This window comes from Rhinichthys klamathensis, unplaced genomic scaffold (genome assembly GCF_029890125.1).
Source record: "Rhinichthys klamathensis goyatoka isolate OS25496 unplaced genomic scaffold, OSU_Roscu_1.1 h1tg000103l_1, whole genome shotgun sequence".
NCBI lineage: Eukaryota > Metazoa > Chordata > Actinopteri > Cypriniformes > Leuciscidae > Rhinichthys > Rhinichthys klamathensis.
In genome coordinates this window covers 3,265,430-3,284,568 of record NW_026606642.1, presented here as the reverse complement: position 1 = coordinate 3,284,568, position 19,139 = coordinate 3,265,430, and the positions used below count along the sequence as shown (strand labels likewise).

The following is a 19,139-nucleotide window of genomic DNA, read 5'->3' as shown; positions in this document are numbered from 1 at the left end:
GAAATACACTGAAGAAACTAAAATTTACAACACAGTTGTGGAAGCTACTGCAGATATGTCCAGTAGAGGCTACGCGGTGAAGGTCATCGGATCGTCAGAAACAGCATTGGAGCAACTGAAGCAGCTGACCTGCAGCAGAGTTGGCAGAGGAGCGGGGAGCAGCGCAGCGAACAAGAGGCGGGACCCAGGTTACAAAGAAAAACTTCAAGAGGACCTCACCTACGCCTTCGGGAAATTGAGGTTTACCCACTTTGTTGTTTAAAAAACAAACAAAAAAACTGTTACTCAGTTTAATGGTGTGTAATAAGCGGATAAGAAAGGTTTTTGGAGGATGTTCTTCTCAGCGAAGCCTTAGCCATTAAGGGCCTCCTCCACAGACTGATGAAGAAGTTGCCTTTAAAGGCGAAGCAAGGTCCACCCCAGGGACCCCTGCCTTGGAAGTTAGAACTACCTCAGTTTGATTTTTGTCTATTTTTTATGTTATTTGTTCACGTGTTCCATGTTTAGTGTTTACAATGGTGTGCGGGGAGCCTATTAAAATGTGTGTACACGTTCTATAATTTAGATGAGTAGCAGATCAGTGAAAATGGTATCAATCAATATTAATGGCTTACATAATCCGGTAAAAAGGTGGAAAGCCCTATCTAAATTTAAAAGAGATAAAGCTCAGATTATTTTTATGCAGGAAACACATCTGTCTGATAGCGAACATGAAAAATTGAACAAGCTTGGTTTTAAACATGTCTTTTATTCTTCTCACAGTTCGGGGATGTGAAGAGGTGTGGCGATCTTGGTGTGTGGCGCTCTAAATTATGAACAAATATCAGAATATAAAGATAAGGAGGGTAGATATATAATGGTAACTGCACAGCAAAATCCCCAGTGTTAAATTAACACTGAAAAGTGTGAATTATATAAACTCTGAGCAGAGTGTTAAATGAACACTGAAGCAGTCTTAAAGTTAATGAGATAATTAAGTGAATAATTGAGTGATGATTGAGCATTATTGAAGACACCTGACACCTGTTAACAAGCAGAATCTCTGAAGGAGAAAACCGGAATTTTTAAGTCACCACTATTGTGATCAGTGTTTGGTTTAGTTGGGCTCTTGACCCTTAATTCATTAACTTTAGATTTTGTTTGGCTGCAGTACATGAGTTATAACAGCCAGATGATCAAATAGAAAAGATGATCTGATGGTGATGATTGTGTTTTAACATAATCATTATTTCACAATCATTTGACCTGAATCACTGAACTCATTTAGAGCCTAATTTCTGAGTTAGGTTTACTTTATTAATTATAGCAGCAGTGACCTTGTACAGCATAATATTTTTAACGTTTACAAAGTAATCAAAATAATTTCTTAAAAAGTTTCTCTTATATAAATAATAAATAAATAAATAAAGACACACAGACATCAATAATTAGCCTGTGAATCTCAACAATGGTGACAATTATAAAGCATGTTGCAGTGCATTCTTGGTGCCACCAATCAAAACTCATTCATGGCTCCCATCATGCATTGCTGCATGAATAAATAATGAGCTTATGTTCAGAGGTGATCTGTTTGTCACCATTGCTGAGATTTATACGTCAATTCTTGATGTCTGTGTGTGCCTACATAAAATATTTTTGGGATTTTTTTATTTTTATTTGATCGTTTGGATTTCATTGAAAAGGCTAAAAATGGTATGTTCTAAAATGACCGTGCTGCTAAAATCCATAAGGTAAATTTAACTCAGAATTTATGCTCTTGATGAGTTCCGCGATTCAGGTTAATTAATGATTATGTTAAAACACAACCAACACCATCAGATCACCTTTTCTATTTGTTCATCTGGCTGTTATAACTCACATACAGCAGCCAAACAAAATGTAAAGTTAATGATTTAAGGGTCAAGAGCCCAACTAAACCAAACACTGATCACAATAATGGTGACTTGAAAATTCTGGTTTTCTCCTTCAAAGATTCTGCTTGTTAACAGGTTTCAGGTGTCTTCAATAATGCTCAATCATCACTCAATTATTCACTTAATTATCTTATTAACTTTAACACTGCTTCAGTGTTCATTTAACACTCTGCTCAGAGTTTATATAATTCACACTCTCAGTGTTAATTTAACACTGGGGATTTTGCTGTGTGGTAAGATTGATGGTATTACTCTGAGTCTCTTAAATGTGTATATTCCCCCAGGAAGCAATTGGTCCTTTTATAAACAGATTCTAGAATTAACAACAACAAGGAGTCAGGGAATTTTTAGTGGTGGGCAGATCGAGGCTTTAGTGAACCAATGAAACAGTTGAACCAAATGGTCCATATTGTTTCGAGGCTTTGAATCAATCCGACACCCGTCTCAACGGTGACACCTAGTGGTCACTTGCAGGTGTTGATCTGAAACAACCTTGACGAGCCATGAAAATTTGTTTTTTTTTTTATTATTGTACTTTTCTAATATGTGAATCTTGTAACCTATAGGCTCCTCACTGTGCATAATGTTCTTTTGGTCCTGCAAAATGAATATTAATAAAATAAATCAAGCCACAATGTCTCACTTTTTTACATATTTTTATTAAAAAATATTAATTTCTCTGCTGTGGAAGGACTTAGCCTACTTCTTTTTTATTACAGATAATTTCTCCAGCCTTTGAAAAAATCCTCTTACAAGGGACACTTGTTGCTGGCATGCAAAGATATTTTTTAGCTAGGACATACAAATGAGGAAAGATTACTGCTCTCTCTTTCCAGTAAGTTAGTGGATCATGAGTTCTGGGCAAATATGCATCGTTGATGTATTTTTTCACTTCCACTGTGGCATCAGCTGTAGCATTGTGTATCATCTGGGTTTGATGGATATGAATATCAAAACGTTCCCATAAACGGTCCTGTGTTTCTACTGGTGTTGATGGTGATGGTGATGGTGATGATGTTGATGGTGATGGGTCTGATGTTGACATTTCTGGCTCTGAATAAAAATGAAAACAGCAATTAGTAACAAATGCTAAACTGACGCCATATATGAAGTATATATTACATGAATCAGACTACATAACATAACGGACTATAATCTATAATCTATGTATCTATAATCTATCTATGTATTTATATATGTAGCCTATCTTTAATCTATCTATATCTATCTATCTATCTATCTATCTATCTATTAATCTAGCTGTATATATTTATATCTATGTATCTATTAATGTGTCACTATATGTATACTCTGTGTCTCTAGCCTATCAGTCAATGTGTTGTGTAAATTTTAATGTAAGCCTAAATATAACTAAACAAATGGCACTATAAATGTCACTATATCACGAAAAATCCACTATCTCAAAATCAAACTCCTCTCACAAAAACCCACGAGGTCAATATGCGTTGATTTCACTTTTATACAGATGTGCGATTGTGTGGTCTGTTTCCGACCGTGTCAATCAAACGCTGATTCGGCGGATCACACCTGATGAAACACTTAGTGAAACACTTCGAGGCTTCGTTTGGCCATAGTCACGTGACATGGGTGTTTTGAATCACGCTTCGAATCAGTGTTTCGAAACATCTGCGCTTCGGGATCTCGCAAAGCTTCGGAACGGCTGTTTCGCGTCAGCCATCCCTAGGAATTTTATTATGTGGTGGTGACCTTAACCTCACATGCTAAATTGGATTCTTCGAATGGGAAAGATGATGCGAGAAATATTGGAAAAAGAATGGTACACCTTAGGACGAATTAGGATTAGTTGATGTGTGGAGAGATTGCCATTCATATATTGCCAGCCTATATCTTCATGTTTAGAAATGATCTCTTTAGGTTAAAAAATTGTGAAATAGATCCCTGTACGCTATACGCTACTTCCCAGCTAGCAAAAATTGTGCGGGCCGGAAGCGGCCCGATTAAGGCTAAAACACTCAGCCGATCCTCGGCATGAATCTAGGTCTGATTGCTCTGCGAGCACTCGGTTTTAACGCGGTCCGATTAAGGCTTAAACACTCGGCCGAGCGCTCGGTTTTAATGCGGCCCGATTGCGGAACCCCGAGTGAGAGGACGTAATGCTCCCCTCCAATCCCGTTCCTTGTTTGGGCTTATTTAAACTATTGATTTTTCATTCATGTCAGGTTAATACTAAAACAGCTGAGCAGCCGCGTTAGTTATGCAAGATAAACTTAAATAAAACAGCAGAAGGAAGACAAGTTTCATGTTTAATGCATTTTTTTATTGGACCACACTTCTCTCCCCTCTGATGAATGAAGGACACTACTTAAATTAACAAAGTCGGCTCATCACACACACACACGTCTGGTTCGCTATCTTTGTGGGGACTCTCCATAGGCATAATGATTTTTATACTGTACAAAATGTATATTCTGTCCCCTTACACTAACCCTACCCCTAAACCAACCCATCACAGGAGACATTCTGCATTTTTACATTTTCAAAAAACATTACTTAGTATGATTTAAAAGCTGTTTTCCTCATGGGGACCGCTGGCTGGTCCCCACAATGTAATATAAACAAGGGCACACACACACATTAATAACAGATATTGAAATATCACAGCATTAATGTAAAATCAAGGAGTTCAAAATACTAATTTCCAATATCAAATTTGTAACTTTAAAACATTTAATCCCACTGCGTTTTTGAGGTCTATGTTGTCTGACTGTTCGCCCTCTGGCTTCGGCCACCATCCCTATCAGAGGCTGCAGCCACCTGGTGATGAGGAGCTCTTTTTCCTTTTCTGTAGAGTCTTTGGTCAGGGCATTACGGCGGACTGCATCTGAGAAAAACACAAGATAGAAGAGGGCAGCATGACCATGTGATGTTACTCTGCAACCACCAAAACTTAATTTGGATGCAAGGCTCTCCTCTACACTTACATTTCTTTTTAATTTAAAAAGTTTAGTCAAACATTTAGGAGCACCTGATGTGACCTGATCTGATCAATGACAAATTAACCTTCCCATTATAAGGTGATTTATATTTGACGGGTTCGTACAGACTCTGTCATTATGAAATTCCAGGACTTTCAAGGACTTAAAGCACTACTTTTTTGGATTTCACGGACTTCAATCAGCACTTATCAAACAATATCTTATTTTTATTTTTTTACTCAAATTACATATATATGGTATCTGATGTTTCACTTCATAGAGATCAATCCATTGACCAGCCCTGTCAGGCATGGGAAATTAGCCTGGCTGCGCCCTCCTACGCACTTCCGCTCAATTTCATTTTCCTTCAGTACTACGTCTGGGACTGCTGTATTCTTAGGTTTCCAGAAATCATTTTTTTTGTAGGACCAATCAGCGAACAGAGGGAGTGGCTGAGAACGATGATGGTTGACAAATGAAACTTTTGAGGAAAAATACAATACGGAGATGTTACATACAGCACAATTTTTAAGAAACAAACATCAAAATTCAAGACCTTTTAAAGTCTTTTTAAGGTATTATTTCCAAATTAATAAATTCAATGCTTTTAAGGCTTTTTAAGGCCCCGCGGGAACCCTGTTAGTTATTTAAGGAATATAGCATGAGTGAGAGTGGGGACTGACTTTTAGGAATGATCTGATTAATGTATAAATTAACTCACCAGATTTTTCCTCTCCTCTGGATTCTTTAATGTCTCCTCCATGGGCGTAGGTTTGGTCTCAGCTTTGGTGGGGACATCCCATCCCCCCCCCCATCTCATCTCATCTCATCTCATTATATTGTATCCTGACCCCCGATACACCATCCTGTATACTGTCAATAAAGAGCTAGTATAACTGTATAATCTCAAAAATGCACTCTCAAAAAATAAAAACCTGAGACTGTAATGCTGAACAACCAAACATTTTATTTAACATAAATTATTATGTATCTTCTATTCTATATCAAATTCTATTGATATATTCTATCCTTTAAAAAAAAACAAGTTTAACCCTCCTACCAGATATTGTTATTTGGATATTATCAAACAAATAATGATTCATTATTTGAATAACCAACAGTGTTTACTTTTGCCTTTTTAACATTGCCAACATGTTTTTCCAGACATGTGTCTAGCAAGTAGGCTACACTCACAAATACATTACATAAACAGAATGTAGAAACGAAAAATGTCTGAGATGATCCATTGTTTATGACTGCAAGATTCTAAGTTAAGGTAGGCTAATTAACATTCAGTGACTTGCTAACGTCTATCATGATAGCGCGACTTCTATGAGTCCGTGCTGCACACCCCTAATTAATGCTCCTAACCTTGAAAGATTGCAGAAGCTAGGTTTAACTGTAACAATATCCTGGGTAACCAGGATCACCAGTTAAAACTATTTTCCACAGTAGAATCTGCATTTGAAAGCCTGGCCAGTCACTACTACTGCTAGTTATTTGTGTGGCTAGTTATTTTTGCCTACTTACACTCTGCTTTATGAAAAAGCTTCGTATGTCCCCTTTCTTCTTCTTGGGTGACATAGCTGATATACAAAGTACAAAAAGGGGCAAAAAACGGAATATTAAAATGTTTTACCCTGGCCTTTGTATATGGCATGCAGAGAGACAGACAGCCCTGGTAACGTAAGCCTGGTTCACACTACATGATTTTAAAACGTCGGGCTGAACTGTGCGGTTCACACTACATGACTTGCTCTCTGTGAAATCAGGAGTGTTCAAGTTGTTGAGCTAGTTCACACCACACGACACAACGTGATTGATCCGCAACAGGAGGTAACGCACTAAACGAGTTGACAACAACTCTGTCACCCAACGATTCTATCTTGTCTACAAACCACGTTTTGTCACGAAAAATCACGCGATAAAACGAACCGGAAATGACGCGAAACAGCACGCGCGCCAATACCCAGCGAAGAAGACGAAGAAGAACACAACACGCGAACATGCCTTGCTCTGATTGGCTGTAGCTCATGACATCACGTGAGCTTGAGTCGCGCGACAGCTCTGGATATCTAGCATGCTAGATATTTTTCTGGGCTCGGCGACGCGTCTGCGAGCGTCTTTGAAGCGTTGTTGGCTCTTTCATACTAACAGTTTGGCGAGCGTTCATCGCCCGCTAATCCCCCGCGATTTGCACGCGATAACACCCTGACCTGTCGGCGAGCTCAACGATTTGCAAATCGGGCTTAAATCGGGCTTAAAATCATGTAGTGTGAACTAGGCTTTACCGTCGGCGTCGTCACGCGCGCACACACACACAAACACGCACACACCACCCGCTCGCTGCCAGTGAGTGCAAGCACAAAAAGTAGTCCCGGCCCGCGCGTGTAGCCTGCCTGTCAGATACCCAGCCGCCCAGCAAACAAGGGACGTCCCCCGGACGTTTCAAACGTCCCCTTAGGTCCGCATTAGGTCCGCTTTGTAACGTCCCCGATCGGACGTTCGGAGGACGTCCGCACTTGGTCCCATTTGTAACGTTCGCTGACGGACATTCCGATGACGTTCGCATTTGGTCCGCTTTGTAACGTTCGCTGAAGGACATTCCGATAACGTTCGCATTTGGTCCATTTTGTAACGTTCGCTGACGGACATTCCGATGACGTTCGCATTTGGTCCATTTTATAACGTTCGCTGACTGACGTTCTGAGGACATTTGTCCGGGCCAGTTTGCGAACGTCCCTATTTCGTCCCTCACCTGGCATTTCCATGACAACACTTGCAAAATCCAGTCGCCCATGCGTTTGCCATCATCAACTGACACTTTGCAACTCAGACAAACGAATAATTAAACTAAAATATAAATGCAAATATTTGCATTAATTGTAAAATTAAGTTCATGCTAAAAATGTTAGTGTTTTAATGTTAAGATAATAACTTTCATGTAAATTATATCACTAATTAAAGATGTAATAAAACCACGAGTCTGTTTTCACCCGTTATAATTTAAACATTAAAAACATGAAAATTGATTCAATTGAATATGAGCTATTTATAAAGGCTATTCCACATGCACGAAGAGGTTGAATCCCAGGAGCTCTAAAAGAATGCATCGACTTCAAATGATGAATGCAGCCAAGGAAAACGTGAAGAATGAAAAATTGCTGGAAAGTGGAAAGTAACACGGTAAGACAAATAAAAGTATCCTTAACATTTACATTTAGTCAAACTGTTGGTCAGGCGAAGGTGACTGGTTTTATTAAAAATAATATATTTTAGGAAAAATATTGTTCTAATTATTGATAGCACATGCAGATCAAATAACACAAAAAAAATTGGAGAAACAAGCAAGTGACGATCAAATCATAGGATCAAATGCAACTAAGCGAGTGACGTCATTCCTTATGTACGCGGTTTGTATCACAGTCTATGGTTTGTATCCATGGCAACGCTCAGCTGCGTAGCGTAGTGACAGTTAACGGTCCTCCTCAGACGCAGCCTTATTGTGTTTTCTCTGTCCGTCGTCTGTCTAAAGGTATTTTTAATTTTTAGGTTATTATAAATTAGTTACCATAACCACTGTCCGTCTTTAAATTATATGAAAATGTTACCTTTTAAAACGTTTGCTGAAGTTGTCCGCAATGTACCGCTGATAACCGTTATGCCTAACACTACGAAGCTAACGTTAAATGTAGCTGAAATGAGACAACGTTATATTCCACTTGGATAAAATCATAACTGAATATGTTTATTTTGTTGTTTTAGGGCCAAAGGGGGAGAATTGCCATCGGATTAATCCCACAGCTGACCGACAAACACACACACACACACAGCTGCCAGCGCATTTGAAGACACATGTGAACTTCGTTTCAGCTGGAAACTTGGCAACTAGACACGCAACACACACACACGCACTTTTTTTGTTTATGAAAATTGTTGTATCGTAGATACCGAGGAAAAACTCAGAGACAACGGTAACTTCAGGATGGTCTCGTTTTATTAGGACTCATCTCTGTAGCTAGCAATACACACACAAGTACCCCCCACTGCGCGTTCTTCTCTGCTTTTAACAGTGCAACAGCCCACAAACACAATGCACCATCGCCCCCTACTGGACAAACCCAATACCACCCTTAACATACAACATTTCCCCTCCACTTAACTCGGAGGCAATCCTTCCCCAAAACACATATTCTAGGACATTTTTACAGTGATATTTTTTTTTTTTTTTTTTTTTTTTACATCACACAATTCATATCATTCATAATTCAATAGGTTCTTCTTGATGAAGAACTATTTCTTATGTCACAAAGTCTTTAAAATATGCTGGTGGTTTCCTCTCTCTTACTGAACGTCGTAGACATCCAGAGGATGCACTCTCAAGGGATGCACTTTGAGTCAATTCAGGCATTCTTTGAGCACTGGGTGAATCTGACAATTGATTTCTTTGACATCCAGATTTCAAACTCTCAGGCTCCCAGTTATCTGAAGATTCAAGTGTTGTTGACGTACTGAGTGATTCAGGCATTTTAACATCAGCATCAATTGACACCACATCAGAATCATAAGGTTCCCCCAAGGCCGCTTGAAAGTCTTTAGTCAGGATCTCTTTTTGTTGTCGCCTGAATAATTGATCCACATGACGTCGCACTATTTGGGCACTTCCTATTGCCACTTTATAGGATACAGGTCCTGTGATTTCCTGAATTACTCCCTGCACCCATTTTGGTCCATACCCAAAGTTCCTAGTGTACACCGCATCTCCTACTTCAAAACAGCGAGATTTTGCATGTTGGTCATGTTGCTCTTTTTGAACTTGTTGTTTCAATTCAATTTTGCTGGTGAAGTCAGGGTGCATTCTGTCTAGGGTGCATCGCAATTTCCTCCCCATCATCATTTCTGCAGGTGACAATCCCGTTGTAGACTGGGGTGTAATACGATAGCTAAACAATGCTCTATGCAACTTGGTCTCCATAGTGTTCCCAGAACTTTTTTTCATAAGGTCCTTAAAAGTGTGGACTGCCCGCTCAGCAAGACCATTAGATGATGGATGATACGGGGCAGAAGTAACATGCGTTATGCCATTTCTAGACATAAATTCTTTGCTCACTTCACTTACAAAACACTGAGCGTTATCCGACACCATCATTTCAGGAATGCCATGGGTACTGAAACTCTTTCTGAGGCACTCAAGAGTATTCGCTGTTGTTGCTGAATTTACGGGATATGCCTCAATCCACTTAGAATGGGCATCAACTAAGATTAAAAACATCTTTCCCAGGAATGGACCAGCATAGTCCATATGAACTCTTCTCCATGGCTGTCGTGGCCACTCCCACGGATGAAGTGGTGCACCCACAGGGGCTTTTCGGTGTTCTTGACACACAGTACAATCTTTTACTCGGGCCTCAATGTCAACATCTAAATTTGGCCACCACAGGTAACTCCTTGCCAGGCCTTTCATCCTTGACATACCTGGGTGAGACTGGTGTAGCTGTTCCAGCAACCCCGAACGTCCTTGCTCTGGAATGATGATGCGGGCTCCCCACAGCACACACCCGTCTTGAACACTGAGCTCTTGTTGTCTCTGTTTATAAGGTGCAAATTCATTTGTATTACTGTGATCAGGCCAACCTTTAAGCACATACTCACGCACTCTAGAGAGGACAGGATCTCGAGTTGTCCAGTGCTTGATTTGCTCTGATGTCGTCAAAGGACTTACAACGCTGTCCAACATCAAAACATAATCCTCCTTCGATTCTTTCTCTGGAATCTCTAGAACAGGAAGACGACTGAGGGCATCTGCATTTCCATTGTCCTTGCCCGCTCTATAAGAAATGACATACTCATATGCCCCCAACATCACTGCCCATCTCATAATTCTTTGAGAGACCATCTGCGGCACAGCTTTCAGTTCATTCAGTAAACTTAATAAAGGTTTATGGTCTGTACAGATCACAAATTTACGGCCATACAGATATTTATGGAATTTCTTTACCCCGAACACTACAGCTAAACCCTCCTTCTCCAGCTGTGAGTAGTTTTTTTCTGCTACTGTAAGTGTTCGTGATACAAACCCAATGGGTCTCTCCGTTCCATCTGCCATACGGTGTGCCAACACGGCTCCCACACCGTACGCTGAGGCATCACAAGAAAGCACTAATTGTTTTTTCTCATCATAGTGGATTAACACACGGTTAGACTGCAGTAACTCTTTGGATTTTTTAAAAACTTCCTCTTCTTCCTCTTTCCAACACCAGGGGACATCCTTCTTTAAAAGCCTGTGCAATGGAGCAAGCAGTGTTGAGAGGTTTGGCAGAAACCTGTTATAGAAATTCAACAGTCCCAAATATGCTTTCAGCTCTGTTACTGACGTCGGTCTTGGTGCATCTTGAACTGCTCGGACTTTTTCAGGAACTGGATGAATACCAGTGGCATCCACTTTGTGTCCCAGGAAAATGACTTCCTTTTCCAAGAATTTACACTTTCCCCTTTTCAACCTCAAACCATACTCCTCCAAACGCTGCAACACTTGATCTAGTGTCCTCAAATGCTCCTGATCATCTCGTCCTGTCAGCAAGATGTCGTCCAGATATACAGTGACCTTTGGAATATCTTTCAGGACCCCTTCCATGGTCCTCTGGAAGATTGCTGGACTGGAACTAACGCCAAAAGGTAATCTGGTGTACGTGAACAATCCTTTGTGGGTATTCACAGTCACATACGGCCTGGACGTCTCATCTAACACAATCTGTTGATATGCATGACTCATATCTAACTTGCTGTACTTTTTACCTCCAGCTAAAACTGCAAACATGTCCTCCATTCGAGGAATAGGATACTGCTCCAGTGATGACTCTCTGTTAATGGTTACTCTGTAGTCTCCACAAAGCCTTACTGACCCATCTGGTTTTAAAACAGGCACAACAGGTGCTGCCCACTCTGAGAATTTCACAGGCTCTATAACATGGTCTTTAATCAGGCGATCAAGTTCGGCTTCAACTTTCTCTCTCATAGCAAAAGGCAGTGACCTTGATTTAAAAAAATGAGGCTTTGCATCCCTTGGTACATGAATCTTAGCAGTGGCTCCTTTTAATGTTCCAAGTTCGTCTTTGAAAACGGTTTCATGTTTCCTTAAGATGTCTTGCAACAACTCTGAGGTATCTGTAATTTTACTCACTCTTTCCCAGCTGAGTTCCAGGTCTATAAGCCATGATCGTCCTAATAAATTAGGCCCAGCTCCTGCCACCACTACTGCTGTGAGTTCTTTGATAAGCCCTTTGTGGTTGACTTTAACCTTGGTGGTACCTAGAACGTGCACTGGCTGTCCTGTGTATGTTTTTAGACTGAGAGAGCTTGTTTTGAGTTCAGCCCAGTTCTTTTTAGCTTCCATTTTTCCATACTCCATCTGTGATAAGACAGTCACACTACATCCAGTGTCAATCTCAAACTTCACAGGGCATTCATTTACAATCAGTGTCTGTGTAATAGGGGGTACATGGGGCTGTGGGGTCTCTAAACTATACATGGTGAACACTTCTTCAGATGGATCTTCCTCCTCTTCTTGAAGATAATTTGCCCTCTTTGATTGATTTCCTCTCCCCCATTTCCAAAATTTCCTGTCTTTATTAACACCAGTTTCTTGTGGTTTCATTCTACATACTCTTTTCACATGTCCAATTTTACCACAATTATAACACTTTTCGTTGGCAAATCTACAGTCTTTTGGTCCATGGTTACTTCCACCACATCGATAGCACATTCCTGTAACACTCGCTCTACTTTTTTCTCCTGTGTCCATTTTGAAAACAGTGGTACCCATTCGATTTCCTGTATCTTTATGCAAATCAGCCATATCCTTATTAGCAGCTTCAATAGCTTGAGCTTTCCTTAGAGCAGTCTCAAACGTCAGTCCATCCTCAGCCAGTAATCTCCGTTGTATGCTGTCATCATTAACACCACACACTAATCTGTCTCTCAGCATAACTGTAAGCGTGTCTCCAAAATTACAATCTTGTGCCAGCTTCCTCAATTCGGCCACATATTCTACTATGCTTTCGTCAAATCGTCTGTTACGTGAATTAAACTTCCACCTTTGAACTATTTCACTAGGCTTCGGATTAAAGTGATTTTTCAGCAAACTCACCAGATCCTCATAACTTTTTGATCCCGGTCTCTCAGGACTCAGTAAATTCCTCATTAGTGTGTACGTCTGAGCTCCCACACAGCTCAACAATATAGCTCGTTTTTTCTCTGGTTCTTCAACATCATTTGCCACGAAAAAATGATTCAATATTTCACAATACTCCTCCCATGATTGTGACTTATTATCAAATGGTGTCACGGATCCCAACATGCCAGCCATAGTTCAATTCAGTTCAGTCAGTACTTCAGGTGATAGCTATCAACTTTCATCAGCTCACCCCGTTGGTGTCCTGCTTTTTTTTATATTCCCTCAGGAAACAGCTGCTCCAAAGTTCTGACTTTCATCCTCGTCGCCATATGTTGTATCGTAGATACCGAGGAAAAACTCAGAGACAACGGTAACTTCAGGATGGTCTCGTTTTATTAGGACTCATCTCTGTAGCTAGCAATACACACACAAGTACCCCCCACTGCGCGTTCTTCTCTGCTTTTAACAGTGCAACAGCCCACAAACACAATGCACCATCGCCCCCTACTGGACAAACCCAATACCACCCTTAACATACAACAAAAATAAAAGTATTTTTGTTTCCTGATATTCCTTGTTGTGTGTTTGTTCCTTGGTTGTTCGATTTTGTGTTATCAGACTAATGCTACACTATAAAAGGGTCTTAAGATGTTAAAAGGACTTCTAGTGAATGTTCCGTAAAGGTCCCCGAAAGTTTTCTAAACGTCCCGCGAAGGTCCCTCGGGACGTCCCGCGAACGTCCCCCACGACGTCCTGCGAACGTTTAAAGAACCCTACACGAAGACGTTCAGGGGACGTTCGCAGTGGACGTTCAGGGGACGTTCTGGGGACGTTTTTTTGTTAGCTGGGAATCAAATTACGGCGTATCTTGTACTGTCGTCGTCCTGGCCGTTGGAATCGATCCAAATAGCAGCGCAAATATCAAAATAGCAGTTCAAAGGAGCTTGCTAAATATTGGTGGGGACAAATTTGTCATCTCAAAATATTGATTGGGACTAGCGTCCCCCCCTAAACCTACGCCCTTGGTCTCCTCCAAACATTGTAGCTCCTCAATAGTTGAAAGTGGGAGCCCAAAATGTGTTGGGTCTGGCGTGAAGTCTGGAACTGCTTGACTGCTGGAGATTTTTTGGAGCTGCACCAGGATGAGCAACTGCTGCTCTGATAGAATCGAGCTGGATGAGGATCTCCTTGGCAATTGCTGTAAGACAAGAAAAAGCAGGCATAGCAGATTAGTAGCAAAACATTATATGTAGATATGTCAGAGTAAACCGAGAAAGATCACTTTGTAGAATTCCTACCTGTAGGCACAGCCTCTCGAGAAGACCTGTTCTGTGTGTCATGTACTTGTGGGGTGTTCTAAAAAAAAAAGAAAAGCCACAAATATGTTACAAGACATGTAAATTTACATTACAGTAAGATATTGGACGTTGTGCATTGGAAGGACTTATTTTAACAGATGTCTGTTTTGTATAGCTAACTCTGTAAAACAGAAAGCAAACTTTTTTATATGTAGGCTATATTTTATTCATTTTTACAGAAGTTGTAACGTTAGCATATTCCTTTTGTAAAGCTACAGAACATGTTTGACTCAATGTTTTGTAAGTTTGAGCCATGTGTTTATTAAGGTCTGAAATAAAACAAGATGAGAACTTAAATATTCCCAGCACTTTCTGTGATGTAGTATCCCAGCCGGCACACGACCGACCTTCAACGTTGAAATATGGTTGAAATAATGTCAGTTGTTGTTTCAACGTTGAAACAACGTTGATATAACGTTTAATTCTAAATGGTTGAAAACCAACCGGTACATGACCAACCTTCAACGTTGAAATATGGTTGAAATAATGTCAGTTGTTGTTTCAACGTTGAAACAACGTTGAAATATTGTTAATGCTAAATGGTTGAAACCGGTTAACAAAAACACTTCTAAATCAACGTTGAAATTTTTACAAGATCTGTACGTTGAAATAACGTAATGTTTTCAACAACATACAACAGAAATATCTGCCTTTTAACGTATCATTATGATAATGAATTAGCATTTAATGATTTTTTTATCATAACAGCTCTTCAGTGTATATGTTAAAATATAATTATTATCATTATCATTATTAACAATAGCCTACTTTCACTTTCAAGAGAGCAGTGCAGCAGAAACATTTTGCTTTATGTGAATTTGTGTGAATTTACAATTTTGTCTGCATGCCTAACATTACTTTATTACATTTGTATTCATACACTGTCATGTCATTTGACCAATTAATTAAATAATAATACAGACTGCAAATAAAACTTAATACACCGCAATGTTAACTCGCGCAAACTATTGTTATTGGATGTTTCGCATTTTTACTTTGAGCATGATTGGTTGATATGTCTGTCTTCCAGGAAACTGTCCAATGAGAATTTGCGTGGCTCTGCGCGCCTATTTTAAGTTTGAAAATACGTCCGTTACTCTCGGTCGGTAAACCCTGTCGGTAAACAGCTGCTGCTTGCGTTGATTACTCGGTCAGACCTGGATTAATTTAAATCTGCCCGTTGAATTCTTACATTTTGAGCGAATTTGAGTTGATATGTCAATGAAGAACAAAAGCTGGAATGTGAACAGAGGAATACTGGTGATATCAGGTAGGAAAACATTTTCAGTCTAACGTTAACGTTTAGGGACACGGGTAACGTTAACTTAATGGTCATAGGCTTACGTTACTGCAACCTCAAATAAGTTTTCTCTGTGTGTGTTTTTGTACTGCTTCACCATTAGCGTAGCGATATTAGCACGTATTTCAATGTAACATTAGTATTACCATCTGACATTGTTGTGTTTTGTTGTTGGTAACGTTATGTATTTAATGTTGTCAGCTAAAGAATGAGTAATGTGATAAAACCGTCATTTATTCGTTAGAAGTATGTTTACATAACCTATTCAAACACTGATAACGATATTGAAAATAATTTTGTTTACATTTTTTTCCTAGATCAAGCATTGGAATAAGATTTTTATCGGGGGAGAACACCCAACAGAAAGACCCATTCACAACTAAAGTAAGTCAATTTTACCCACTGTTCGAAAACCTACACTGGGATTAATATATAGTATTAAGTATGATTTTCATCTTCAAAGTAAGACATTTAAGGTTACAGATAGAAAGGCTGAGTAACTTTTTGTCCTTTTGTCTTTCTTCTGGAGAGGGGGTAAAATCTTAGTCTCGTGAGACCATCCTGATCTCGCGAGCTTTCAAGGTTTCACTCGCAGATCAGTCTGGATACTTTCCGTTAAAGAAAATTTGGGAGCAGTTCACCAAACGAACGTCCAATCAGCGTTGGCTTTGAGGCGGGTTGAGGTGTGACGCAACGAGAAGCGCGTCAGTTCAGTCTAAAGAACATGTCGGCTTCAGCGGATGAAACTAGCATCAGCGTGGCTATCGAGCAAGTTTTATCGGAATTACAGAGTATTTCTTCACTGAAAGAAGAGCAAAACACTGCTCTGGAGGCTTTTCTCAGAGGAAAAGATACGCTCTGTTAGTACGTCATATGCTTCGTTGATCTGATTGGTTGATTTGGCCCGTCTATCACCAACATAGGCCAATCAGCTAACCAGTATTTTCGCCCCTTACCAAAACTACTTCAACGGAAGGTTTCCAGATGGATATGCGGAGCAAATCCATCTGGCGGAGTCAGGTTAGTAAAATCTTTGCGTGGCAGGGGGAGCTGCCACTCGACCAGTCACGGATATGTGCGCCTGCCACTCGACCAGTCACGGATATTTGCGCCTGCCACTCGACCAGTCACGGATATTTGCGCCTGCCACTCGACCAGTCACGGATATTTGCGCCGCCACTCGACCAGTCACGGATATTTGCGCCTGCCACTCGACCAGTCACGGATATTTGCGCCTGCCACTCGACCAGTCACGGATATTTGCGCCTGCCACTCGACCAGTCACGGATATATGCACCTGCCACTGCGTTATATGCGCCGGCCACTCGACCAGTCACGGATATATGCGTCGGCCACTCGAGCTTACACATTATGTAAGGTTTAAAAAAAATGCAGTGCGCGTCTCGTGGCTCTATTAGCATCGCGCCGGCCACTACCAGCCACACGATCTCTCACTATTTACATATATCAGACACTCCTATTGATACACAAAAGCACACATACAGTGCAATACATATCTTATGTACCTATTTCTCATCTTATCTGTTTTTTATTTGCTCTTTTTACCCGTACTATATTGGAGTGCGCGCTCATGCTCTATAGCATCGCGCCGGCCATACCAGCCACACAATCTCTCGCTGTTCCCCCTTTCTGGTAAATGTATCCCTGACTCTGCTTAATTATTTTTATCCCCGATGTACGGTGGCTGAGAGAGCTCAACGCGCTGCAACTGAAGAAAACACATGCAAATAGAAAACAACGCGTGCAAATAGAAAAAAACACATGCAAATAAAATAAAACGCATGCAAATAGAAAAAAACGCGTGCAAATAAAAAAAAAAACACCTGCAAATTAAGAAAACATCTTCATCAATTTCACAACACACGTGTGCTCCAAATACTCACAACACCACCAAATACATAAACGCGCTGCAAATAACACAGAGCACAACGGAAATGTTTCCAGGGGAACCAAATAAGTGACGAACCCGGCTGGGACGTGCTGGCATATCCATATCCATTGATATCCATAAATCTATGCGTGCTGGTGCTTACAGCTTAAAATTATACTTTATTTATTTGTTTATTTATTTATTTATTTGTGCAAAACATACAGAGATTACATTTTTTATGACATACAACTTGTATACAATGTACAAAATGTATTAACAATATGTTCAATGTCATCAGAATACAAATGAGAAAAGAACAATGAGCTGGAAACTAAAATAAATAAATAAAAAAGATAAAGAAGAAAAACATGAAGGAAAGATATTTATCTATAGATCAGATCACTGTACAAATTGTTTCATGTTATTACATTTTCATAAAGAAAAGTTTCCTAAGAAATGTTAGGTAATGTAGGGTCCAAAATTTTTAAGTTGAGACACAGATATATAACGCATATTTTAAAAGCTTTTTTTGTAAAATAAAAATGTATTTGCATCCGTTATGTTAACAGCATCATATTTCTGTCGTAAGACCAGCTGATGGACACCGTGCTGCGTTGTCATGGGAACATCCCACGTTGTCTTTAGTTGCTCCCTTCATCAAGTGCGTTCCACACGGCTGCCTAACAGCACACTAGAGCCTTTGCTCACTCCAAAAGGGCTCTGCAATCTGCCCCTCGAAGGGAGTATGGCATAGGGAAGCTCACGAGCAATAAGCACGTCTCAGCCGGGTTCGTCACTTATTTGGTTCCCCTGGAAACATTTCCGTTGTGGTCTGTGTTATTTGCAGCGCGTTTTCTGTATTTGGTTGTGTTGTGAACTTTTGCAGCGCGTTTCCTTATTTGGAGCACACGTGTGTTGTGAAACTGATGAAGATGTTTTTTTTAATTTGCAGGTGTTTTTTTCTATTTGCACGCGTTTTTTTTTCTATTTGCACGCGTGTTTTTCTATTTGCATGTGTTTTTTTTCTATTTGCATGCGTTTTTTTTTTTTTTGCACGCGTTTTTCTCTATTTGCATGTGTTTGCTTCAGTTGCAGCGCGTTGAGCTGTCTCGGCCACCGTACCGATGGGAAATTTATCCCCCCCTCAAAGTGATCAGTGCTACTATACTAGTGGCGAGACGGATAACAAAACTTATGACGGATCCGTTGTTTGATTAAAGTCAATTTTATTTTAAAATGCGCTACTTATAGCTGCCGCAGCCTCTCTGCACCACTCTGCAGACTTGATAAAAAAAATCTGATTGGTTACACCTCACGAGTAATAGCCTATCAACCCTTGCGAGACGGGCAGTGTTTCGTGTTTCGAAAGGAAGGCATCTTATTCAGCATATTACTGAAGCGGGAATAAACATCACAATCTGATTATCTGTTTCTATGATGACAAGCAGAGTTAGTGTCCCAGTCATGAGTCACACCACTGAGAATGGCCGAAGTTACACACGGTGTTTCACTCAATTGAGGCTAAAGCAAAGTTTTTTTGATTACTC

The 19,139-nt window shown here is 40.1% G+C and overlaps 1 protein-coding gene across 1 annotated transcript; it reads right to left on the bottom strand.

Annotated features, from left to right (window-relative positions):
- Positions 1 to 2,863: 2,863 nt before the first annotated feature.
- On the bottom strand, positions 2,864 to 13,285 carry LOC130087007 (uncharacterized protein K02A2.6-like). Its single transcript, XM_056253209.1, has 3 exons — positions 9,383 to 13,285; positions 4,668 to 4,776; positions 2,864 to 2,966 (listed from the first exon to the last, which is right to left on the bottom strand). Exons 1-3 carry the CDS (start codon positions 13,233 to 13,235, stop codon positions 2,864 to 2,866), a joined length of 4,065 nt encoding a protein of 1,354 aa, XP_056109184.1. The 5' UTR covers positions 13,236 to 13,285.
- Between the last annotated feature and the right edge of the window lie 5,854 nt (positions 13,286 to 19,139).

Coding starts and splice junctions, on each gene's coding strand:
- LOC130087007 (XM_056253209.1), bottom strand. CDS start 13,235: ATGGCTGGCATGTTGGGATCCGTGACACCATTTGATAATAAGTCACAA. Junction 4,777..9,382: donor TAAAATGCCTGAATCACTCA/GTACGTCAACAA, acceptor TGTTTTTCTCAG/ATGCAGTCCGCCGTAATGCC. Junction 2,967..4,667: donor ATGGTGGCCGAAGCCAGAGG/GCGAACAGTCAG, acceptor ATTTTTATTCAG/AGCCAGAAATGTCAACATCA.